The sequence below is a fragment of the Anguilla rostrata genome, chromosome 12, assembly GCF_018555375.3.
Source record: "Anguilla rostrata isolate EN2019 chromosome 12, ASM1855537v3, whole genome shotgun sequence".
Lineage (NCBI taxonomy): Eukaryota > Metazoa > Chordata > Actinopteri > Anguilliformes > Anguillidae > Anguilla > Anguilla rostrata.
In genome coordinates, this window is record NC_057944.1 from 33,579,129 (window position 1) to 33,606,061 (window position 26,933).

The following is a 26,933-nucleotide window of genomic DNA, read 5'->3' on the forward strand; positions in this document are numbered from 1 at the left end:
TCAATCAGTGTTTTCCATGTATTTCAGATATCAAGCAGTGTTTTCTATGTATTTCAGATATCAAGCAGTGTTTTCCATGTATTTCAGATATCAAGCAGTGTTTTCCATGTATTTCAGATATCAATCAGTGTTTTCTATGTATTTCAGATATCAAGCAGTGTTTTCCTTGTATTTCAGATATCGAGCAGTGTTTACCATATATTTCTGACATCAAGGGGGACATGGTCATGCTCCACAAAAATCTTTAGCTTAGGTTTTTTTTCATTTGTCTTTTTTTCACATTTAAAAATACAGAGGGTCAACGGTGTTTGAATGGCACCTTCCTTTACTGCACAGAAATTTCAAAGAGACTCTAACTTATGGGCTACATTTCCTGTCTAAATTCCTCCTCTGTGCAGACAAATTAGCCCAATTTTTGGTCACGGGTAGTTATGTGGATTTGTTGTGGTAAGCATTTAGCCTGCACTCAGATTTTAATTGTCTGTGAAATGTCTGCTATAGCACAGTAACTTTAAATCTCCAGCCTGCTCAGCGATTAAAGTATTTATTTATTAATAGTTTTTACTGATGTAGTGGTTGCCAAGTTTTTCTTTTTATTCCACTTCATCTGTGGACAGATTGGCATTGTTGGCATCCTGTCGAGGGGTGGGGGGCAACAGTAGAGCATGGTGCGGACTGCCCACCCAACGTCGTCCTCTAGCCACAGACACGCCGTATCTCCACCCGTGAGCCTGCGCATAAAGGAGCCAGCTCTGAATGGAGATTTCGTGAATTCCGGACTGCCTCTCCACAGAAGTGTGGGGCTCCAGCTTTGTGACCCGGGGAGAAGAATCTTTTAATGGTTTCCACAACAACCTTGTAGAACAATCTGGAATCAAAAAGCCAGAAAAGGGAACACTGCCCTTTGTGTCCAGGGGGGAAGAGAATTTGTGGCCCATTATCTAATACTTGGATATTTTAACCTAACAACTACAGATACCAGGGGACTGTTATAAAGTACACCCTTAAACTGGTTTTGTTCTTGTATACTGCAGTATAACAGTTGATTTTATGCAGTCAGGTTTTATGATAGTGCTACCCTGTGGCCACACTGCATACGTTATCACTACATAATAACACATATAAGAGCTGCAAGGTTCACTATGGTGTTTTAAAGGCTTTTACTGGATATGAACATTATAAATCTGAAAAGAGTTTTGTCTGGAAATAAGAGTTTTCCGTGCCGTGTGGAATTGGAACGTACTGAAAAATATCCAAATAAACTTGTCAAGAACTCATCTCTATATATTAGCAAAAATGCTAATTATTGGTGCACTCATATGTTGTATACTGCGATGCAGTATATCACATATAGTCATATATTACACTTCCAAGAATATCATATATTTGTAAAATATTACAAAAGGAGTAAAGCATATCAATCATCACTTTTTTCCAAAACATTACCGCACATTTGCAGTATATTACACTATATTTAATTTCTATAAGGGAGCCAGTCGTGCTGTGATCTCAGCCTGCAGTCCGGTGCCTTGGGGTAAGGGCCCCTTTTAAATGTCCAATGGCCCTTAGGCCATGACAAAGCAGCACAAAGCAGACCCCTCTGACCGAAGATGGGGGACAGTGGGCACAGATTTATGTCCGCTGGGCTCTGTGGAAGGTCCAGCCGGTCGGTGGCCAGGGGGGGGGTAAGAGCTCTTTTAACCCCTCCAGAGCTCTAAATCTTTCAACCGCCATTCACCTCCCAAATCGCCCGGGATTAATGGGGTCAAGTTCGATTGTGCCATCAAAGCTATCCTCTTTCTGCTCGTTTTCACCCTCTCTCTCTCCCTCTCTCTCTCTCTCTCTCTCTCTCTCTCTCTCTCTCTGTCCTCTCCCTCTCTCCCTGTCTCTCTCTCTCTCTCTCTCTCAATTCAGTTCAATTCGCTTTATTGGCATGACAAATTACATTTGTACATTTGTATTGCTAAAGCTTGTAAGGTACAACAATCTATATATATTTAAAAAAAAAAATAATAATAATTATTATAAAATATTATCTCTCTCTGTCTCTCTCTCTCTCTCCCCCTCGCTCTCTCTCTCTTTATCTCTCTCACTCTCTGACTCTCTCGCTCTGTCTCCCTCCGTCTCTCTCTCTGTCTCTCTGTCCTTCTCTGTTACCCAGTGTTCCCTGCCTCCCTCCCTCCTGCCCTCCCTCGGGGTTGTTGATAAGTGATTTCACGCATGCCACAGTGCGGGCCGCTGTCTCCTGTCGGGCCTGAGGAATGCGATGCACCTCGCCGTCCGCGAAACCCAACACAGAGCTGCTCTGTGCGGCCCTTCGCTCGCTGGCGGTGGTCCCGCCGCTCGTCACGCTCGTGGTGAAATAATAATATAAATAAATAAGAGAGGGGGAGCGTTTCTGCCTGAGGTTGAATTCCCAGTCTCTTCTGCTCTTTTTAACTGCATGTGAGATGGGGGCTTTTTGGGGGGGGGGTGGTGCTGGGGGGTGGGGGGTGGGGAGAGTGCATTCACTTCAAAAGATAAAGATCTTTGTCCTCTTTTTCATTCAGCTTGCTGGAAGTATGTTTTTCACCAAAAATAAACCATACTCACTTCCAACAGGGTGGTGGTGTGGGGTAATAACCTAATTTGACTCTAGGCGTTCAGGTGGCTGCAGGTTTGAATCCTAGTTTGTGCATTGTTAGGCTACTGGTTCAGCCTGCTTTGAATGGGGCCATTAAACTTAAGGCCTACATTCATTCAACGCTTTGATGGTGGATTTTACCGAGTTCACTCCGTGTTCTTTTCCCATTATTTTTACGGTTACACATTAAGAGAAAATTGTGCAAAAAATTGTACCTATAGGGGTACAATGGCTTGTCACTGGGGCAGTACCTTCAAAGGTGTGTCCGTTGTACCCTTTACTCTTTTGGATTAGTATTCAAAGGTACAAATATGACCCAGTGAGGGAACATTGTACCTTGGAGAACCGAATCGGACCCCTTCCGTACCCCTTTTTTCTGACCGCGCTCCGTGCCTGTGCCCTTCCTGTCAGTGGCAGTGGGGCGGGGTGCTCAGACAGCTGCCTCTCTCTCCGGCCCGGGCGCCGGGCTCAGACTTCCTGTCTGGGTTAGGATGAGGGGACTTAGCCGCCGCCGTCAGACCCCTGGGTCTCTCGGCGACGACCAAATAAGGGCAGTCTGCTGCGCGGCTGCCCGGGAGAGGCGAAGGGGCACGGCGTTGGCACGGTAACAGACTCCCGCTTTCACCGGCTTCACAGAGCCGTCGGGCGTCGCCTCCCGCGTTTGTGAATATCAGACGGCCGCTCGTCTGCATTCCTAAAACGTCCTACCCCGCTGTCGCGCCAGAAATGAAACGTACCTGCTCCTCTGGGTCTGCTCCTGCGCTTCAAAAGACCCGAAAGAGGAAAGAAAAAAAACAAAAAAACATCATTGATAAACAGTTTTCAAAGTTGCGGGCTGTTCTTTTGATATTGCTGGAGAAAGGTAGCGTCCCCTGATAGCGTACACAGTTGTCAGTGGTGGCTGGCATTTAAAGGTTATTGTTATATATTTTCATATAAGGAATTGGCAGATGTAATTGTATTTTTCTGCATGTCTTTTGAAGGAGCAGCGTGTGTTATGTAAAGAGAGACTAAGATCAAGGGCTGATGTTTTGCTGACAGGGAGTGAGTAGGTGAAAGCCAGCAGTTCACTTAAAGGAGAGCATTTCATCTTGTATCATTTCGTAAAAAGAGAAACTTGGGGCACGTTTCTGGTCTTGGCTTTGTATGAAAGGAGACGTAGACTTGCCATGAAAGGCTTTGCGAGATCAAAATGAGGACGGCCCACAGCAGCCGAAGGAGATAAGGAGCGCTAAGAGAAAACGTTGGTGAAATAAGTGAAGCTCAGACCGAGCACTTCAAAAGAAATGTCCTTTGTCTGCCAGGGAACGTGAGGTATCACATATTAGTTCAGACTTATTATTTTATATTTGTGTCTTTAAGCCCAGAGCTCATGGTGAAAATTGTGGCTTCTTATTCTCTGTGATACCCCAGTTGAGCAAAAGCTGGAATCTGGCTGTCGAGAGGAGTGGAAGTCTAGGTTGTGAGTGGTTTTGACATGAACCGACTAGGTTAACTGCAATATAGCTCAGGTTTTTACATAGATATAGCATAGATATGTCCTAGTCGACTCAAAAACTTTCCCTTTTCAACCAAATGTAGCCGGGTTTTCACCTGAATGCCTAAATCGTGTTTCACTGGCTTCTCACTGACTTGTGATCTCACTGGGAAGATCAGTAGCTGTAGATATGGTCCTGTCCCTCACTGACCAACTGACTCATACAGTGACAAGCGGCGAAGTTAAGATTAGTATGAAAATAAATATTTGTTTCATAATTTCATGCTACAGATGGCATGAAAAAGCACTGTATTAAAGTACTTTAATCTGAAATATTAAAAGAAACTAATTAGATTAATCGCAGAGAAATTAGACTAGAAGCCATAGAGAACCGGTGCAAATTGGTTAAAATGAAATTTCATGCTGATTTTAAAAGGTCTTTCCTCATGCAGTATTACCAGCCTGGATACTGTAGCTCGCCAGGATTTGCGAATGGTTTTAACGATAATCAAACGAACTGAAACTCACTCATTGTTTCATAATGTAAATATCATAGTCATTGATTTGTCAGTGTTAGCGTATGTTGGCATGTGTCATGACTCATGAGTAAAGTCCCTGCTCAGCAGAATTAAACCAGCCTGCAAGCTCTGCATCGCTCAGCTGGAAATGTCCACATATGGTCCCATAACGTCCACGTTCCTCAGAAATAAAAATAAAAAAGATTTTTCTGGATAAATATCAAAATAGATATAAAATAAACGGTGTCAGTTGACAGAAGCAGTGTGGTCAACTTTGCAGTTAACTCACCATCTTATCAATTAACGGCTATTTCTAAAATAACTGGGATGTCAGTTCTGTGATTTGTCTTGAAAAATCTAAAAAATAAATGGATTAATGCCTAATTTATCATCAAGAAAGAGGGTGAAAGACAGAAAGAAGTTGGTAAAGAAACTGCAGGCTACATATGAGTGTAAAATTGACCCTTTGAGTTGTGATTTTGTTAGACAAGTCATTCCTTTATAGGCAACAGATGCACTAACCCAGCCGTACCTGAAAAGTGTGGTGATCATTAGCCTGCGGGCGACCACCTGCATGGCCTCTGTGGAGAGGTACAAAAGCGCACGGATTCTGTCTCGCCGAGCGAACTGCACTTTTTCACTGTGAGCTTAACTCTGTTGCCGGGCGAAGCTTTGTTTGTTGACGAACGCCTCGTTTGCATACCCAATTTCCCTGAATGGATTGCATGCGGCGATCGGGAAAAGCATTGCTCATTTGCTGAAAGAAAATAATGGCTTTGGTGGCTGGATGCTGCTGGGATTTATGAATAGGCCCTGATGTGTTCAGCTACAGCGGCAGCATTTACTTTGCAGCTATATATTTTGCTTAGACAATGCCAGCAGGCTATAAGGATTTTGGGGGGAAGAGGGGGGGATTGGTGGCACTGCACTAATTGCAGATTCAGGAAAGTGACAGTGTATGGCTGTATTTTATATTGGAACACACACACACACACACACACACACACACTGAAGCTCGAAGGAGTGACCTGTGTGAAGTGACACACACATGTTTGAATGGCATGTCATCTTGGACCACTCAAGACTAGATGTTGACTCCAGCTCTAGTAAAAGCAACACAAAAAGTAAAAAAAGCCAGTAAATATTTAAAAGCCTGTGATTATTTAAATTGTTACATTACAGTGTCACTTTTCAACAAAACATGTTAAATAACCTAACCAAAATGTAAAATCATGTGAAACAATAGTTTTGTTCTGCATATTGTGTTCTGAAATAAGGCAGTGTTTCTCAGTCAGGGATTTGCGCTGGTGTCTGAAGGGTTACAGTATTTGAAATGATTTGACCCAGATCCCAGTCAAAGCGCCGTTTATACTTGTGCAGACTGTTGGAAGAAGGCAAGCTCTCTGCGGTGTGCAGAAAGCAGGCACGGTCTGCCCCCCACCCCCCACCCCCCCGACACCCCGCCCGTGTACGTGTGGCCCTTACAGCTCTCTGCTTTCGAGGCTGACTCTCCCGCTTAATTCGCCCCCGGGGAAGCCCGGGCTGCATCGGGAGCTACGCCCACGCTTGTATCGGAAATTAAAAACAGGATGTTCGCTGTCGGTGAAACATTCTTTTATCGGGGCCGACGTGCTGGAACACCCACGAAACCGCACAGACGGTGAGGCGGGTTGGGGGGGGGGGGGTGGGGGGCGCGCTATAGACGACTTCCCGTCGAAACCGCCGTCGACTTCGCGGGACGGGCGCGCTAACGAACCGGAATCTCACTTAATTACTGTTTTCCCCCCCGGAGACGCGGCGGGAACGCGCGGGCGACCAATCGCGCTCGCCTCGCCGGGTTGTAATTCTGAAACCCGGAGACAGGCCCCGCTGGTGAAAGGTGCTTTGTCTGAATGCTCCGCGCCTTAATTCAAGCCAGCGTTTGCCTTTTCAGGAGCCGGGCTTAATGTGAATGTTTACATCCATATTGTGGCGTATAATTTATTTTGAGCTCTCCGGCTTCTACAGTCGTATGTATAGACCACACAGCTAGGGAGGCTGGCACCATAGATGGTAGTGGAACGGCGCCGCGTGCGTAGCGTGATTAAGGAGAGGTCGTTTGCCGTCGTATTTAATGTCTCCTTGGCCTTGTTTGATTAAAATACCGCCATTGACAGCACTCTAAATGGGCATGGATAGCTTCTGCCCTTCATAGAGATCTTGTCAAGATTACTTGAACAAGAGTTTGAATTCACTAACATATTTTTGCTTAAAAAAACATGAATAGTTTTTTTTTTTACCGCTCTGGCTCGTGTTAGCCAGTCACCTCTTGCATCTTTCATCAGTTCGCCTTACGGAAATGGAATATACCAAAAATATATTGACATAAAATATTAACTAGATGTTGCAACACTTAATAATATTTCATTTATTTCAATATATCACCCTGCTCTGAAATATATTAATTACACCTATTAATATATTGCAGTATACTACTTCCCAAAGGGCATTTTGCATGAGCCAGCTCCAAAAAAATAGAAATAAATCCACTGTTCACCAGAGTGATCTGTATTGGCCGGACATTTATTTAACAGTTGTACAGTACAGTTGAGACGGAAGGCAGGGGTTGGTGGGGGGACTGAGGTGGGATTATGTCTTCAATTTGTCCTGAGCAGGGAGCAGCAGCAGCAGCAGCAGCCTTCACGACTGAGAGATCACACGCGACACGTGTTCACCTGCATCGCTAGCTCCGTCTGCCCCCCCCCCCCCCCCCACCCCCCGACCCCCCCAACCCCCCCACCCCCCCCGACCCCCCCACCCCGCGCGCTCTGTTCCCGGGAGCCGAAGGGACGGCCGGGCAAACAGGCTCTCTGTTTGTTCTCAGGAACCAAGCGGAACATGCCGGCACAGAGGGAGGGAGAGAGGGAGGGAGGGAGTTAGGGAGGGAGGGAAAGAGGGGGCAACCTCTCTGTTCCACCTGACTTCCCAACTTGCGGGTCCTTAAGAGGGAGATCAGCTCTGTCCTCTGTGGTTACGGAAAACCTGTGATCTTTTGTCTGGAAAAAAAATGGCGCAGGCCTGGTTTTGTCTACGAATTCTGATCTTCCTTTCTTCCCCATGAGATAACCCTCATGAGCTGATCTCATCTTACGGAACCATCACATGATTATGTTGACTTAACAGATCCTTGGAAGGAGAGATATATCTACTTCCTGGTATATATGGACCATTTGGGTTATGCCACTTTTTATTGCCCGCTGGTGTTGCACTGTCTCCATAATGAGAGGTTCTGGAAAGTTCTGAGAAGCCTTAACGCTGCCTACTTTCATCAATACCATGCTGACAGGACCCGTTAGGGCCCAAAACGTCCGGTTTTGAAAGCAGGCCAAACGATACTCCGCCTCTCCCCTGCCGACTTTTAGCATCCTCACTTCCTGTCCTTATCTCGGAGCAGAGATGGAGATGCTTTTGAGCTTTATCTGTTCACAGCTTGCTGATATGAGGAGGATGTTTATCTGAGTTGGCGAGAACTCAACTGTCCGCCAAGTGAAGTCAGACCTTGGTCCTGGAGTGTACTCCTGTTACACGTTCTCCATAGCACTTTCCTCATATTTTAGGACAGAGGCTTTTTAGCATTTCTTAATAGCGTTGCGTGTTGTAGTGTGGCAGCCCAGCACTCCTGAGCTTCCATTGTGGCTGGGCTCTTGTTTCCTCACGGGTGTGACGCTCCCAGCATTCCACCGGAATCAAAGTAAAGCGCTTTGAGCGGCGGTTGGGGTCAGATTAAACAACGAGAAAATAGCGTTGAACAGGTGCGGAGGTGCCACACGTCCGCAAACTCGCCCTCTCTCTTTCCCTCTGACTCCTCTCTTTCTCTCTCTCTCTCTCTCTCTCTCTCTTTCTCTCTCTCTCTCTCACACACACGACACGCAGCACACACAAAGGACATAAAACACCTCGGGCATGCTGTGTGGGAGAGCACGTGGGCCGGTATCCATTCATGAAAGGGACGACCCCAGACTGCAGCCAGTGGAGCGGTCAGGCTAGACGTGGGGAGTTTACTGACTGTGACAACTGTGGGGAAGGGTGTGTGAGTGTGTGTGTGTGTGTGTGTGTGAGTGTTAATGTATGTGCGTATGTATGTGTGTGTGTGTGTGGGCGTGTGTGTGGGCGTGCATGCGTGCGTGCGTGTGGTGGAGTGGCTGCCATCCTCAGTAGTGGTGCCAAACACAAACAGACTCGGTGCCTAGAAACCCTGAGAGCACCCGACCCCCCCCCCAACCCCCCCCCCCCACCGCCGCCGCCCATTATCAAGTCTCCCCTCATTCATAAACATGCCAGGGGTTTATTCAGGTTTCGCACACCCTGAGTCACCTGTAATGCTATCGTGTGTCCCGCTCACTCTCCCTCTCAGACTGTAAATACAGTTCTTTCTTCCGCTGTCTGACACTGTTTACCTTTCTGTACAATACCGGGTCAGTCCTCCGGTCAGAAAGATGTGTTTCAGTTTGTGTGTTTGGTGTGTGTGTGTGTGTGTGTGTGCATCTGTGAAATTTTGTGTGTTTCTCTCTCCCTCTGTGTGTGTGTGTATGTCTTTGTGCACCTGTGAATGTGTGTGTTTGTGTATATGTGCATCTGTGAACGTGTGTGTGTTTTTCTTTCACTGTGTGTGTGTGTGCATCTGTGAAAGTGTGTGTGTTTTTCTTTCACTCTGTGTGTGTGTGTGTGTGTGTGTGTGTCTTTGTGCACCTGTGAATGTGTGTGTTTGTGTATAAGTGCATCTGTGAACGTGTGTGTGTTTTTCTTTCACTCTGTGTGTGTGTTTGTTTGTGTGTGTGTCTTTGTGCACCTGTGAATGTGTGTGTTTGTGTGTGTATGTGCATCTGTGAAAGTGTGTGTGTTTTTCTTTCACTCTGTGTGTGTGTTTGTGTGTGAACATGTGGTCAGAACATAACAAGCCCTCCAGGAATATTGAGCTCCTGCTTTGAATTGAAACTTCAAAGCAGATTGTGAAAATAAGGCAGATAAGAACGAGAGCCTTGACTCTTAATTAGAAAAGAGCCAATTAGACCTCACGGCCATTTATATCTGCAGAATCAGGGCTTGTGTCCAGTCCTACTCAGTGAAAAACTGGCAGGGTCTGCGTGTGATGTTCTCTTATAAGAACAGTCTTTGTTTCCAGGTGAGAGGTGTCATTGTAATGGAAGTGCGGAGCGATTTGCTAAGACTCCCTTGAATCGATGCTGCTTGCCTCCGCACTAACAGTAATCATACAAACCGCGCAAATTTTTAGAAAAGTGGAAGGCTTTTTTTCGGAATGGGAATTTTAATTTAAGACAGTGCTTTCCGGGTTTAGCCGTTAAGCTACAGCATGCTACTGTATGTCTAGCTCGGAGGGTTCCCGGTTCGATCCCCCCTGCCCTGCGCATGTCGAAGTGTTCCTGAGCCAGACACCTAACCCCTAATTGCTCTGGTGAATGTGAGGCATCAATGGTAAAGCGCTTTGGATAAAAGCGCTATATAAATGCAGTCCATTTACCATTTACCGTCCATCTGGCGTCTTTCTAGTCTTGGTTACCAGTGCACTCGCTTTGCTGCCAAAGAATACTGAAAAAAAGCTCTCATTTGACCCCAGACCAGTGTGCTAGGACCTAACACTTTACACAGTGCGGTAACGCGCTTCTGTTCTGCGTGCAGGAGGCAACAAGCTGAAGAACCAGTTCTTCCGTCTGAACTGGGCCTGGATCTCCCTGGAGAAGGAGTACTACACAGTGGACGAGGACTCCAAGTTCCTGGAGGTGGTGCTGAGGCGCAGGGGCTACCTGGGGGAGACCTCCTTCGTCAGTGAGTGGAAAAACTCTTTCTCGCTCTCTCTCTCTCCCTCTCCCTCTCTCTCTCTCTCTCAAATTCAAATTCAAATTCAAAATGCTTTATTGGCATTAAATACTTTTGTACTTATTGTCAAAGCGTACACACAAACAGGAATTGGAATACAAACTCTCTCTCTGTATATATATATATATACATATACACACATATATATATCGCTAATTTCTCAACCAGCATGAACAAACTTTGTTACTGTAGGTTAAATTATACAAGCCCTTTCCAACCCAGTGTTAAGGCTGCCTGTTGATCAAATCCAGGCTTAGGTGCTAATGTTTACTATAACTTGTATATTTAGCAGGTGAAGTTCTGCAGAAACAGTTCCCCTCGCGTGCCAATCTGACTTCTGAATCAGTTGTTTACTGCATCACTGGGATGCCTTTGCCCATAAAAAAAGAACATCTGCCATCTCTACTTTAACAGGTCACAGTGATCCAAGAGTACTGAACTGAAATGTTTTTTTATCCCCTTGAAGAGTAGTTTTTTAAAATGTTTTTTTTTTTCTTCAAAATACTTCTAGAAGTCAGCATTCCAGAACTCCACTGCTCTCGCTTACCAATAGTGACTGTTACATCAGCATTAGAATGTTCAGTTTAGAACTTTCTAATCACGTATGTGTGATCTCAGCCCTTAAAGGGTTAATTTTGTCCAGCTCCCAGATTGTTAGTGAAGGAAGATTTTAAGTGCTTCCCATGGTGCATCTCTTGACTGATTGTTTGTTTGCTTTCTTTTTATCTTCTGTAGCCATTTTAGCACACTGAAGGGGAAAATAACCACTGTTTGATCAATACTTTCAATTAAGTTTGAGTTGCTACAAAATTCAAGCCTTGTTTTTTTTTTTTTAAATATATTTTGCCCCATGCGCAGCTCACTAAGTTCAGAGGACACCAGAAGGTACAAAAGCTGTAATTGTACAATTTACAATTTAGACAGCACCAGCTGTAGCACTTTGGTGGCCTTAAACAGGAATGAACCCAGGGGGACTCATCATAGACCAGGGGGGGGACATTGTGTGATAGTGAAAGCAATCACAAATCTGGCATCAAAAAAAGCAATTTGCTCCCTGTGAATACTGCAAATTAAAATGCATTTCAAAATAAATTTACAAAATGATATTGTAAACCTAAATTGTGTAGCCCACAGATGGGTTTGGCCCAAACTGGAGGCGTGCAGTGTCTGATGCCTGTTTCCAGATCTGAACTTAGACAGTTCGCTAACACTTCAAGTGCCAAAGCAGCTTACTTTACAGAAGGTGCATTTTCCTGGCCACCACACAGAGAAGCAATGCGCCAATCAAACGAGTGGCTTTGTGGACGTGGACAAGAGCTGCGGAACAGAGGGGGCGAAAAAAGCAGCTCTTGCATTCATTTTGAAATTAGTTCATTTCGGAATTCAGCCGACATTTATCAGGACGGCCTTGTCATTAGGACTGAGTGTAGCACAGTAGGTAAGGAACTGGGCTTGTAACTGAAAGGTCGCAGGTTTGATTCCCGGGTAGGGTAGGACACTGCCGTTGTACCCTTGAGCAAGGTACTTAACCGAAATTGCTTCAGTATATATCCAGCTGTATAAATGGATACAATGTAAAAAATGCCATGTAAAAGTTGTGTAAGTCGCTCTGTAATGTAATGTCATCTCAACTTGTTTTCTCCAAAGGCTTTTGTTTGGCAGGCCATCTGGTTTGCCCCCAGTGCAAACCAGATGCCCTGCTCTGCGGGGTGGGGTTCAGTGACTGGGGTTAAAGGTCACGCAGCAGGTGCCTCTGGAGCAGTGCATGGTCCCGGTGTGCATTTGGATGGATTTCCTCCTGTCTGTGTCTTGCATCAATCACCTGGCAGGTGTGGGGGTTGGGGGTAACTATTCCCCCCCTCTCCACCCCACCCCACCCCACCTCAGGGGCAGTCCAGATTTTTGTTGACACGCGAAGCCTTTGTTTGTTCAGCTTTAAGGAGAACCTCCATCCAGCTGTAACTCACAGAGCCTAAATCCGCTGCACTGAGACCTAGGTGGGAGCGGGCCTCAGTGAGGTCACACAGACCCTGATCTTCAACCAATCACCTGAGGGTGAAGTTAGAAGATGTTGAGCTCCTGCATGGAAATATAACTGTAGCTGGGAGGGGGCGTTCCGTGTTGATGTAGGGGACAAGTTAGCGCATGATGGCGGTAACTGTGGTGATAATGAATAGTCATCACTTTTTATTCCTTTCCGGAGACAGAGCAGGGTAATCTACACCTCAGAGCACCTGACCCGTTAGGCCGAAGTTAGGCGACTTTACACTCACTGCACTGGCCAGAGAGCTGCTCTTGTGTTTTTTTTTTGGGGGCGGGAGGGTTTATAACATGTCAGGCTGTACAGAGGTGTGAAAGCTCTCCTGTGCTTACTTCCTGTGGAACACCTGGGAGCCCGTAACGAGACGTGAGAGAGACTCAGTCGTACCTTCAGGAGTGTGTTCTGGCCCCGGGGGGCCGTTGCTAACCTGTTGTTGTGGAGCGTGTCTCAGGACTTGGCTCCGGGTGCGAGGTGCGGTCCTGCCATAATTGAAATGAACGAGGCCCTTTCTCCTCTGGCGACAGGGGGATGATTCACCTGTCAGGGACCAGAGCCGGTCACCGGCCCCCGCCATCAATCACCTCGTTAACATTATTGACCCCCCCCCCTCCCTGGAGGCAGAGCGACAGAGCGTTCCAACCGCCAATCTCTCCCATGAGTCTGAGGGCTCCTTACACCCCCCCACCCCCCTACGGGGAAAATAAGAAGATCCTTTTGGGAATGTTTATATTCACAGTCTTACTGTCATGCAGTATCATGACCTTGCGGTGTTTGCTTCCCCTTGGCTAAAAGTGTCTGCCAAATGACTCCAATTGTAAACTGTAAGGACCTAAAAATAATATGGCTGCAGAGCCAAAGAAAGTTGTTCAGTGCTGTGCTTGGGGCAAGGGTGAATTTAGCACAATTTTTTTTTGGTTAAAAAAGGGCATCCAAAGGGTAAATCCATAGTTATATATAAAAATGCATTGGAAGTGCACCTCTGTTCACCTTCTGCACCAGTAGTTGTGCGTTCCTACAGAGAGGTGAGGGTGGAGAAAAAGCGAAGTTAAGAACAAAGGCAAGCTCCTGGCGAGCGGTCTGTTTGTGCCCCACCTCCCCCACCCCTCGTCTACCTGAGATGATGAAAGAGCTTCGGGGGCGGGGCCACGTAACCGGGTAACCCAGGGCATTCCCCTGGCACAGCCCCACACAGGAGCCGCAGTCAGAAACCTGCCGATGGAAACTGCACTCCTCGGCTCCGCCGGCCGCCATTCCGGCTCAAAAGTGCTTCAGACCCTGGAGCGTCAGAACCAAAGCCTGATTCCCCCATGGTGTGATGCGTGCCATGGAAGGGAAAAAAACTTTCTTTTTCCCCACACAAAGCTCCGCTTTCCACATTTCCCACCTTTTTCTATCCTGTTTTTTTTTTAATCACTTTTTTATATTCGCTATGGGAGTGCGGTACAGTCCTTGCATGTGAAAGCTTTGCAGAATTAAATTTTAATCTTGTCCACAATCCACAGCATTTGTACCTTCAGCCCTGGGAGCTGCACAGTTCTTTGTGCCAAAGGACCGAGATCTATGCCGATGCTCGGAGCCGCAGTTTGGTTTTGGTTAATTAGTGTATTTGTTTTTTGTGGGTGGAGTGGGGGGGGGGGGGTCATGCCACCTCAGAGATAGCATGGGGGCGGGGGCAGGCAATGTTTTATTAATTGGGAACGCTTCCTGCTGTGTGGCATGGCGCTATCAAATGGGCGGACGGGAGGCGAGTTTCTGTGCCACCCAGCTGCTGGCACGGCAGGCTTGGCGGAAGGACTCGTGCCAGGGTGCCCCCCCCCCCCCCACCCCTTCCACCCACGCCCCCCGTCTGGACTGCGATCACAGAGAGGTTGGGGGCAGCATGCAGAGTGGGGCACCCTGACCGTACAGGGGTGAGGGGGGGGTGAGGCTCTCAGGGCAGACAAGAAGCCTTGTGATGTCACACCTGTAGATGTTAGGCCTCTCTGTGGGTGTTGTTGCTGTGGTAACGCTACATTTATTTATTTATTTATTTATTTATTTATTTATTTATTTATTTATTATTCCCATCCAGCACCTCTCGTTGCAGGACCACTTTATTAGCAACTTCTTATAATTATTATTGATACTCAAATATTCATTCACATATTTATTTATACAGCAGGTCCCGTGTGATTATAGTGCATTCTGCACGAAAGCGTTTGATGACATCGGACAGCTGTAGACTCAGAGCTGCTGATAATCCCTGCTGGTAACTGGAAATCCTTTTTTAATGAAGTTTCATATTGTGCGGCCATTATTTTGATCTTCTGGAACAATGACAGTGTGAGAAATTTTTAGAAGGAAGTACCCCCCCATCCCCTACCTCCACCTCCCGCCTTGTCATGATTTGAGTAAAAGCATAACGGTGTTTTTTCTTTCTCCCCTTCTGTTCACTCTGCCCTCCCCCCCCCCCTTCCCCCAGGCATTGGCACCAAAGACGGCACAGCTGAGAAGGACAAGGACTTCCGGGGCAAGTCGCAGAAGCAGGTCCAGTTCAACCCGGGCCAGACCACCGCCACCTGGAGGGTGCGGATTCTGCCGGACAGCGAGTTCGAGCAGTCCGAGACCTTCCAGATCGTTCTGTCCGAACCCGTCATGGGGGCGCTGGAGTTCCCCGAGGCGGCCACCGTGGAGATTCTGGACCCTTCTGACGGTCAGTGTCCCTCTAATGTCAGCCCTTTCCAAAATGTGACAATTCAATTATTCCCCATGTGATCGAACCTACAACTGCTCAGTCATCAAGACTAGAGGTGGCTACACACTAGCCCTAAGGCTATGAATATTTTCTGTTTATCTTTTTGAGCACAGGCAGTGACATGTCAGAGCAGGCATAAATACAGTAGCAGCATGCATTCCAAGTAGGTAATCGTGTCAAAGCGTCCACCGACGCTGCATCGTCCAGAACAGAGAACATGGGCCTGCATCAAAGTTTACCGTTGAGGAATTCCAGCTTCCCAATAATCAGCGTGTCAGTGATGACGGATGTTGGAAGTCCACTAACCTTGGCCCCAGCAGCCCAGATGGAAGCCAGGCGGCCCCGAGTGGGCGGAGCCTGCGCTGAGTCACTCCGTCCGCGGCCTGCCGCCTGCACGGCCCGAACGCTGTTTTTGCGAACCGCCCCGCTCCCCCGGGGGCAAAACGAGAGTTCCTTAAAGCTGGTCTTGCGAGTAGGAGGCTTCTTGGAGCGGTTATCGAAGATTTAAAAAAAAAATAAAAATAAAATCTCTCTCTTCTCAGCCTCCGTCTCCAGCTCCTGTGTGTCAGGCTTTTACTGCGGCTATTCTCTTATTCTCTTTCAGGCTGTCTTTTAAAGGGCGGCAAATAAGATTATCTTGCAGCAGGCCGAGGCTCCCCGGCCAGCAGCAGGTGCTTTATTGCAGAGCTGAAAGAACACGGATAATGCAGGCCTGCTCCCAGCCAGCGTGTGTGTGCGTGTGTGTGCGTGTGCGTGTGTGTGTGTGTGTGCGTGTGTGTGTGTGTGTGTGCGTGTTCATGTGTGTGTGTTCGTGTGCGTGTGTGCATGTGTGTGTCTGTGCGTGTTCATGTGTGTGTGTGTGTGTGTGTGTGTGTGTGTGTGTGTGTGCACGTGTGTGTGTGCGTGTTCATGTGTGTGTGTGTGTGTGTGTGTGTGTGTAGGTTTACTGTGTGGTCTCTCGACCCACACTGCCCAGGTTTATCCAGACCTGCGCATCTGAATGGGGGCGCGAAACCAGGACTGGACAGAAAGCTCGGGGCTTCAGTTAGATTTTCTGTGGCTCAGGTGCTCAGATGAGTTATGGGACAGAACCAGAACCCGTCTGCGCTGGAGGGGGTGCTCTAACCTGCGTAACCCCCCCACTAACGTCGGTGCCAGGCAGAGTTTGGTAGCCAGGCAACAGAAGTATTTCTTCTTTAGCTTGGACAAATAGGCATGTACAAGCGTAAGCATGTTTTTAAATTTAGCATTGAAACAGAGTAAAACATCACAAAACTGCAGTTAGCAGCGTGCTTGTTTGAAACGGAAGGTCAAGTAAACAAAAAATACAAATCCCCGGCTTGTACTATAAGCCCATGGTGGGATGAATATTTCTCAAACTGTGATTCCCTCTACCCCTCCCACTTTAAATCATCTTTGTTTTCGTGAGAAAGCTGTCAGAGGCTGTTTTAATTATCCCGTCGGCCAATTCAGCAAATTAAGAGGTATGGACGGGAGTGTTTGTTTACCGAAGGCAGGGGCCCCTGTGGTAATATAAAATCGACTGGGACTTTCGCCGCTATCTTGCTAATGGATGTGTAAGTGCAGGGGTTTTTTGTGTGGGTGCTGTGTTAAAGTGGACTATCACTTCTCCTGAATCAGTTAGATTAATTATCGTTAACTTCGACTCAGAACTTGAAATTGTGTGCTTCAGACTGCTCCTGGTCCACCTGTGGCTCACACATACGAGCACCTTTCTGAACTGTATTTTTGCCACATCCATGTTGACTGTTTTTTGACATTTTTTATTCATTTTGTGTATTTACAAAGCAGTTTTTTAAGCAGAAAATAAGACACTCAGAGCGCATTTTTGAATCCTAGCTCTTTAAAGCATAGCAACGCTTGTAACACTCTGTCAGCTGTGGTTGAGATCCGGTGATGCAAACCAGTACCTTTCGGCCTTGTCCAGATAGGGAAACGGACAGTGAAATTGTCGGAGTCTACACGTATGCGCAATGTATGTGTAGAGTGGGAGTGTCCAATCAAAACCCAGCTGATGGATGTTACACAGACGCACGGGCTCTGCGGTTTTAACAGGCATGAGAAAGGAGGGGTCGGTTTGTCGGGCGCCTTGTTCTCTGTGGCGAGGCAGTTTCGGTTGGAGAAAACGTGGACAGCAATGGGCGATGACACTCCCTTATCGCCCCCCCCCACAGGGTTGCGATTGATATTTTGGGGCTCCCAGTGCTCGCGGCTAGGTGATTGCTAAAGAAACGATAATAATGATAGATGCTCGGAAAGCTTCTGCCACCTCATTGGTTGTGCCCCACCATCTCACAGAAAGTGGGATCCGGACGGTTTGAGCTTGCCCGTGTTTTGTTTTTCGAGACGGGAGATAAGATGTACCCCTTAGTGCGTGGCTCCTGAAATATTGTCGACCGGTTTGCTTACTTAAGCTAAATCGCGCCAAGCTGAAAATAGCCCGCTTAGGAAAAAAAAAAAAAGATGAATTGCTTTAACACATTTCTGCTTGTAAAAAAAGCATAGAAAACAACCTACTGTATAAGTACATGCCCTGCATATTTTGGGAGATTGCTTTTAGATTTATTGTTTTCTCAATGTATTTCTGTGGTATTTTCTTCGAAACATCTGCAGTGAGGATGCGCATGCCTGTATGTGATGCTTCTGGCCGAGTACTGGGTTAAAGTAACGAGGTTTTCCACCCAGCACAGCTTCAACTAGGAGTCAGTTGTGCTTTCTGATGTCTGATGAAGTCCCTCAGAGGATCCTGGGAGCTCCGTTGCCCAGTGAGGAAAGACTACATCTCGTCAGAACCTCCGAGATCAAAAGGCGTGCTTCTCTTTTCCCCCGTTTTCTCACTGACGGCTAGCCGCCGCTGCCTCGGCGTCTGATGTCAGCTTTAGCACGCTCGGTGGCTGAGCGCATTTTCATAAGCTGGAGAAAAAGGCCCTTGGATGGAATCGCAGATAATGAACGAGCGAGAAGAGGGAACTAGGATAGAGAAAGCGTCTTATTGGTCCCGTTGCGTCCGCTGCTCAGTCGCCTTCGCCGTTCACTTTGTTTCGGATGTCCTTAAGCTCTCGCAGTTCTGTCCCTTCATAGGTTGGATAGATTGGCCCACTTATAAAACTCTCTAAGAATCTGTTGTATCTCCCGTAGCGGGGTTACTCAAGTCTGGCTCTCGATGCCAGTAGAACTTCTGGCTTTGATTGTTCCCCTCTACTCAGGACCAGTTCTGGAACACAGCTCTCTCACCACAACCCTCAACTGAGAAATGTACACTCCAGACATTTCAAATGAGAAATGGGCCAAACAGCTGCCTGCAATACTTCAGCACTTTAAGATTCCTACAGAATACTGACGGTGTTAAATGAACATCTTTTTTTCTAAACAATTAAGAGCAAATGAAGCCTTTACATGACTGTACATTTCGGTCAGTAAGGTGAGTTAAATCTCTGGCCAATCATTGGTATTAATCAATCAATTAACTATCTGGCAGAAAAAAAAAGCGGCAGTACTGCTGGCCTGGAGGGCCAGATTTGAGTATTCCTGTTCTGTACTGATACCAGAATTCTCCTACTGGCTGTTGTCCAAACATTGCATAACCCAGTACAGAAGCCCGAAACTCTCTATGGTCTCTGGGGGTTGGGTGAAATGAATAAGCAGCAGAGGAAGCCCCATTGGCTGTAACGTGGCGCGTTTGCGAGCTGCAGTTCAGAGGGTAACATGGCGGCCCTGGCCTCCTCTTTCCCCCCGCAGAGTCCACCGTCTTCATCCCCTCCGCCGCCTACGCCGTGGAGGAGGACGTGGGCGAGCTGCTGATCCCCGTCCGCAGGAGCGGCGACGTCAGCCAGGAGCTCATGGTCATCTGCTACACCCAGCAAGGTAACCACGGCAACAACCCTTCTCCCCGACCGACGCGGCTAAACCCGAAAAGCGGCTGATTACAATTAACACCTCATCCGGGCCCCCGGGATCTCAATCGGCTGCTGATTGTGAGCAAACCCTCCATTAGAGCGTGCGGTTTGAGGTAAAATGCAAGCAATCTGCACAAACCCAGGTTGGATTCAAAGGGAGGTAATGAGCACTACATCCACGGGCTGAGATTATGGTTATCAGCAATCACACGTAGACGTAGAGTTTGTGTTTTTGGGAGAAAAAGGGAAGTAATCACAGACCGCAAAGCTGTAATGCTGGCATGTGGTCCATTCCGTTTACTCTGATGTTTAAGCATTTAGTGGATACTCACCCAGAACAACCTGCAAAGACACATACAAATCAGTTCGGCAAAGAGCAAGGACTTAAAAGACTGTCAGCTTTCAGTTATACCCCCGCCCTCCCCTATGCACACCCTCTTAACCCCTTCAGCACCCCTCACACCCCTCCAGCACCCCCTCACCCACCCCCCCCCTCCCCCCCAGCAGAAATCTTCATGTCGGCGTTACCACCCTTCTCAACTCCGCCTCTGTCCGTAGTCACGGCGACGGGCACCATCCCCAGCACGGTGCTCTCCTACTCGGACTACATCTCCCGGGCGGAGGAGCACACCAGCGTGCTGCGCTTCGACAAGGGCGAGGCGGAGAAGCCCTGCCGCGTGGTCGTCATCGACGACTCGCTGTACGAGCCCGAGGAGAGCTTCAACGTCACCCTCAGCCTGCCCATGGGGGGGCGGCTGGGGCGGGAGTTCCCCTCCGCCCGGATCACCATCCTGCCCGACCTGGACGACGGTAAGGGGCCCGAACTCAACGCTCACGCCACACCCTCCGCTGAGAATATGCGCTCCAGACGTTTCAGATGAGAAATGGGCCAAATGACCACCTGAAATACTTCAGCACTTTGAGATTCCTACAGAATACTGACAGTGGAAAACGGTCAGTATTCTGCAAGAGTTCAGGAAAAATGAAGCGTTCACATGACTTACATTTCAGTCAGTAAGGTGCTGTGCTGAAAATTCTCCGGGAACAGCAGGAGTGTTTTCTAAAGAGCTACAGTGTTTCTGTATGTGTGTTTGACACAGAGATACAGTATTCCATATGTGTGTTTGACACAGAGCTACAGTATTCCATATTTTGTGTTTGACACAGAGCTACAGTATTCCGTATGTGTGTTTGGTACAGAGCTACAGTATTCCATATTTTGTGTTTGACACAGAGCTACAGTATTCTGTATGTGTGTTTGACACAGAGCTACAGTATTCCATATGTGTGTTTGACACAGAGCTACAGTATTCCATGTGTGTTTGACACAGAGCTACAGTATTCCATGTGTGTTTGACACAGAGCTACAGTATTCCATGTGTGTTTGACACAGAGCTACAGTATTCCATATGTGTGTTTGACACAGAGCTACAGTATTCCATGTGTGTTTGACACAGAGCTACAGTATTCTGTATGTGTGTTTGCCACAGAGCTACAGTATTCCATATATGTGTTTGACATAGAGCTACAGTATTTTGTATGTGTGTTTGACATAGAGCTACAGTATTTTGTATGTGTGTTTGACACAGAGCTACAGTATTCCATATGTGTGTTTGACATAGAGCTACAGTATTCTGTATGTGTGTTTGCCACAGAGCTACAGTATTCCATATGTGTGTTTGACATAGAGCTACAGTATTTCGTATATATTTACAGATGCAGTATTCCACTCCTTTTTGTTTAAATCCTGTATTCCAACTTCAAAATAGACCAGCCTGTCATTGGCAGAGCATTGACTATGTGGAGGAGAATATCTGTGATTTGTTGTCTTCCTTTCAAGTATTAGCAGCGCTTTTTCACACCACTGTTGTGTGACTCTGGGGTAAACCGCCTGCAGGTTGGATGCTCTGAAATGAGGGCTTTTTCTGTGCTGTCTGTCTGGGATATGAGTGGAACTGACAGTAGGCTTTGCTGTCCTCAGTTCATCAAGTGTGGAAGCAAAGAAAAAAGGATCTTATTCCCCACGCGAGTCATTATTTTACTGCCAGAAAGCATTGCTTTTCCCATTTGCTTTGGCAGGGTTTTACTGCATTTTACCCGAGCAAGAACAAACAGCGCAGATGTATCAAACCTTCCCCTGCATGCGGTAATAGTCAGTGTTTGCACTAACACACCAGCACATCCTGCCTGGACGAAAACGTGTTTATTATGATTGTGTCTTAGCCGTTTAGCCTGCAGTGTGCACAGGTGAGTGTGTAATTCTGGTCGGGGACTCACTGGGATTAGAGGAACACTGGGCCTCATTGGGGTCATGGAGATGGTGTGTGTGATAATCCAGGCAGCTGATGTCAGCATGCACCCCTAGAGGGGCCCTTATTTCTCATCTCCTGCTCAGACACGGGACAGCGTCCTTACTCCCCCCCCCCCCCACAATCCAGCCTTGCACCTCCTCCTGGATGCACCCCCCCCCCCCCTCCTGCCCAACCACCATTAGAGCAGAGCATGCTGGGATACGTCCTCCCGCCACACAGGCGGGTTATGGAGCCGATGGAAGCGGCGAACGCGTCGCCGCCGAAGCTTTTCGAGGGTCAGGCGACAATCAAGCGCGTCGCTCGCGAAATCACTTCAGATAATTGCCGCAGTTCTCAACTGCAGTTTCGCATCCATTAACCTTTACGCACGGCTGAAGTTTTGAGTCACTCTTCACCAAACAAAAACGCGCGCGCGTTACAGGAAATGGCTGATTGATGTAGGGAATTTAAAAGGGGGTGAGCTGAGGCTCTCGTTCCCCAGCCTTGATTGTGATGAAGTAATAATGAGCATTTAAAACAGCGCGAGGCTGTTAAATGAGAGGTTTGGAATTAGGTGAAGCCAGTTTAATAATGGAAGCACTGTGATTCACACTCGCTGCCGGGTCTCTCCCCGACCCTCCCAGAAAAGACGAGAACCGGCTGCTTTTCGGGCGTAGAGTCGGGGTTTCTGCGAATCCTCGTTTCCAGACACAGATTGAGAGATTTGCAGAGTGAAAAAAAAAAAACAAACCAAAAAAAAAACCCGCTCTGGTGAGCAACTCCCCGCATACCGCGCATATCTGCGGACCAGTCCCCCCTCGCGCGCCCGCTGTCCGCGAATCCCGCGAATCCCGCGAATCCCACGCACCCCACGCACCGCGCAGGATCAGCGGACGGCCCTCCTCAGCTGAGGAGCGGTAGCTACGCCGGGGGCTGCGCGCGGCGCGCTGCGCTGTATTCCTTCGCCGTGCTGCCGCGGATTAGACCCCACTTCAAAGGGCGGCGACTATGTGGCCGGTGGTCTCGGGAACGAGACGTTCTGTGTCGCTCCTCAACTTCCGATTTTTCTTTCCGTTTTGTGTTTTTATTTCATTTTTTTTTTTTTTTTTTAAACCAGACAAAGCCTCGAGCTTTTTCGGACGAACGGTTCCTTTGTTTATTGAACGAGTATTTTCTTTCTCCCGTTTTTTTCCCTGACTGATTTGGAACTGGACGTTGTGCTCCTGGAGTCGCCGCGGGGCGTTGTGTCTGAGGCTGTGTGTGTGCGCTTCTCTAATGGAGCGTGCTGACGGCACGCGCGTCCGGGCAGGTGCTGGACCAATCAGCGCTCGAAAGCCGCGATGCGTCACGCAGCGGTCCTCGCACGCTGCGTTTCTAATGCGCCAAAGCGAGTGAAGGTTCTGGTACAGGTTTAGGTCTGAATAGTGTTCACTGTGTGAACTAAACTGTGTTCCTGGCTAGAAATAGCTGTACAAAATAAGTAATTGTACCTTACTGAACCTGTGCTTAGCAGTTGTCTATGACCATGAAATGCACTTTTTGTACGTCGCTTTGGATAAAAGCGTCTGCCAAATAAATGTAATGTAATGTAATGGTACACAGACCCTTCCCCAGACAAAAAAGGAGCCTGGTCCGGGTGTTTGAAAGGTCACTCACTTCGGCACACTTCTCTCAGGCCCTCACCCACCCACAAGCCGGTGGCTGTGTGTGCGGGCCACGCTGTGCTGCAGGAGAGCTGGCATCTGGGTGAGGTGGGTGAGGTGAGTTCCCCTTCGTCACTGTAAAGCACTTTGAGCGTTTGGAAAGTTCGGAAAAGTGCCATATAAATGCAATGAATTAATAATTGATCTGCAGGAGGTGAGCCGTGTCTCGCTCTGCTCATAACAGGAAGCCTGTGGGCCCCAGCCCCATCGTTGGGAAGAGCTCGGGCAGCGATTACCCTGCCTGGCCTAATGCCCGCACTAATTCTGAAAGGGAACCAGTCAACTGTGGCCAACCACCGCAGCCATGGTCAGCTGACTCAGGCCTGTCCTGACTAGCCAATCGGTCCCATTCTTTCTCTATGAAGAGTGCCAAAATACTGGACTTTATTTGACAATGGACACAGCATTTCTGCATCCTACTTTTGCAAAATGACAGTGTTTCTGGTTTTTAAATGTGCACTTCCCACCTCAGGGAATTGCTTTGAATCTTTTTATCACACTTGTTGCCCCCTTCCTCGCAATAAGTGAGAGCAACCAGGAAGTAGACCCAGGGGAAATGATCACTTGTGAGCGGGTGGTTTTATGGAGTTCCCTTGCCACTCTCTCAGGTTCATGTTCCCGTTAAGATTCCCTTGGGAAGGTGGAGTTTAGACAGACCTGGAACAGGAGTGGATTTGTTTCGTCTTGGGACACAGAACCGAAGGGGCAGCGTTTGGGATTGTTCCTCGCGCTTTGTTCCTTCCGCCGTAACCCAAGATGCTCCATGCTGACCTTTGACCCGTGGGACAGGACAGCTGTCTCCTACCCCCCCCCCCCCAGGTTCAGGAATGGAGTTTTTAATAGAGCCTCTTGTGTCCTCTGCTCAAAAACTCTGCTCATTCTTTGATCCTGTTCGAAATGTCACTGATTTATTACGAATCGAAGCTGTGGGGGGCGGGACGGGGGAGTTTACAGGCTGACCCAAACGCCAGCCTCCGCTCTCATTATCGTGATTAGTCTGAGGGACAGAAAGTCTCTGGCAGCGTCAGATTGCTTTGCCATTTGAAGTCATTATGTTCCCGTCAAACAATTTAATTTTTTTTCCCCCCCCATTTGCATTACATTATCACAGCCAAAATAGACCGCGGATATTCGGTTACATTTTTTGTTGTTGTTGTCGGTTTGCTGGCTTCATAGTCTCACAAGTGTGCCATTGTGCCTTTGTGGTGACGTGCGCTTGTGAGTGTGTGAACACTGGAGAGTCGTATAGATTTTCCTGCAGCGGTGCGTGCGAGATTAGCGCTGGGGAGACTGTCCTGGACGGGGTCACGCGCGGACAAAGCCGAGGGTCAGGAGTTTAATGGCGCCGTAACGGGCCCTTCCTGTGTGAGGCCGCCGGGCCGCTGAAAGACCTGCTTTCCCACTGCCCCCTGGGAAGGGCGGCTCCAGCACGGAGGGGACCTTCACCTTCACTCCGACTGTGTGTGTGTGTGTGTGTGTGTGTGAGAGAGAGTGTGAGAGTGTCTGTGTGTGTGTGTGTGAGTGTGTGTGTGAGTATGTGAGAATGTGTGTGTGTGTGAGTGTGTGTGTGTGTGAGAGAATGTGTGTGCATGAGTGTATGAGTGTGAGTGTGTGTGTGTGTGTGTGTGTGTGTGTGTGTGTGTGTGTGTGTGTGAGAATGTGTGTGTGTGTGAGAGAGAGAGAGAGAGAGAGTCTGTGTGTGTGTGTGTGTGTGTGTGTGAGAATGTGTGTGTGAGAGAGAGAGAGAGAGTCTGTGTGTTTGTATGTGTGTGTGTGCATGTTTATGCAACTATGCATGTATGTTTTTGTGTGTCGTGTGAGTGTGTGTGTGTGTGTGTGTGTGTGTGCGTACATGTGTGTGTGTGAGTGTGTGCGTGTTCATGTGCATGTGTGTGAGGTGAGTGAGTGTGTGTGAGGTGAGTGAGTGTGTGAGGTGAGTGACTGTGTGTGTGAGGTGAGTGAGTGTGTTTGAGGTGAGTGACTGTGTGTGTGAGGTGAGTGTGTGTGTGAGGTGAGTGAGTGTGTGAGGTGAGTGACTGTGTGTGTGAGGTGAGTGTGTGTGTGAGGTGAGTGTGTGTGTGAGGTGAGTGTGTGTGTAAGGTGAGTGAGTGTGTGAGGTGAGTGTGTGTGAGGTGAGTGAGTGTGTGTGAGGTGAGTGAGTGTGTGTGAGGTGAGTGTGTGTGTGTGAGGTGAGTGAGTGTAAAGTACATGTTCACAGCTCTCTGTAAAGGGGGGAATATAAAGGGAACAAGCTGGCAGCGCTTGTGTCTTAATCCAAGTGTGTCCCTGGACTGGAAATTAGTTCTAGATTATAAAACTGTAAAAAAAAAAAGCATAAATGAAACCTGGATCCTGCCTGAAAGGTCAAGTGTTGCTCTCCGTGGCGTGCTCTGCTGAAAGTGTCTTTGTGGAGTGCGGCTGTTGGCTAAATTGTCCAATTATTTCCGGAACGGGCGAGCGGTCGAAGGAGCTGAAAGGAATTGAATGTGCGTAGCTTAGCCTCCGGAAACCTTGAACACAAACGCCTACTGTGGCAAGCCGGTCTCGGTCTTTTTTTTAAATGCTAAATCAGGTTTTCTTTTCATAAAGAAGTCTCTCCTTGCAGAACAGGAAGGCTAATGACGCTCAGTGTCCAGTTTGTGTCCGTGTTTTGTTTTGTTTTTTTCACATTGTGAGCCAACTGACATAAAATGTAGCACGAACAAAAGGGGCTGGTGGACTGTCTCCTGACTGTGGACGCCTGATTTGTCTACCTTGACATCTGATTTGAAAAAGTATTGGTTCTGGCTAGTTAAGAATTCAGCTTTGGGGGGTGGGGGTGGGGGTGGGGGGGGTGAGGTGCGTTGAATCACCTGAACTGTCTGTCTGAAAGACTGATTTAGCCCCAACACCGCCCTCCCACTCCCCCACTCCCTGCTGAGGATCTGCACTCTAGGGCAGTCAGCCATTTCCACACAAACAAACGCAGCCCGACTGAAGCCTGTTAGCGGCGTCCCTGGCCGTGTGCGTATCGGGTCAGAACGCCGGGCGTCGGCCGCTCGGCGAGCGGTGCTCGGCTCGTTTGTAAACGGTAAATGGACTGCATTTATATAGCGCTTTTATCCAAAGCGCTTTACAATTTATGCCTCTCATTCACCCATTCACACACACACTAACACACACCAACGGCGAAAGGCTGCCATGCAAGGTACCGATCAGCTCGTTGGGAGCAGTTAGGGGTTAGGTGTCTTGCTCAGGGGACACTTTGACACACCCAGGGCGGGGAATCGAACCGGCAACCCTCCGACTGCCGGAGAACCTCTCTTACCTCCAGAGCTACGTTGCCCCACACGTATGCCCACATGTGTCGTTTCTGTGCGGGCCGCTCGTCAGCCAACTGCAGCGCTAATCCTGAAGGCAGGGACTTCGTTAGGCGATCGCTAGGGGGGGAAGAAACGGGCGGGCGAGCTCTGTGGGCCTGGAGCGGAGAGGGAGAGAGGGAGAGAGGGAGAGGCCAGCAGATTCATTTCCTCCGTCTGTCAGTCTCTGGAGTGACGAATCCAATTCTGCCTCCTTTCCTTCACGGGTGATAAAGATACCCCCTCTGCCCCGAGCGGTGTGAAATGCATTTAGCCCCCTGCGTCATGTCTTGCTGAGGGGTGAATGGATGGATGGGATGGATGGATTTGTGTGTGGGGGGGGGGGGGTCATTTTTTGGGACACCTGTCCCTGCCAGTGAGGGGGACCCCACCGACCTTCCCTCCCACCCTGCTGGG

General features: G+C 48.2%; 1 protein-coding gene across 1 annotated transcript in view; it reads left to right on the plus strand.

The window, feature by feature from the left end:
- Positions 1–26,933, plus strand: part of LOC135236020 (FRAS1-related extracellular matrix protein 2-like) — an 80,992-nt gene that overhangs the window by 24,263 nt on the left and 29,796 nt on the right. Inside the window, exons 3-6 of the mRNA XM_064302145.1 lie at positions 10,295–10,441; positions 14,995–15,225; positions 19,027–19,152; positions 19,743–19,994. Coding sequence (XP_064158215.1) covers positions 10,295–10,441; positions 14,995–15,225; positions 19,027–19,152; positions 19,743–19,994 — 756 coding nt within the window. The remainder of the gene's footprint in view (positions 1–10,294; positions 10,442–14,994; positions 15,226–19,026; positions 19,153–19,742; positions 19,995–26,933) is intronic.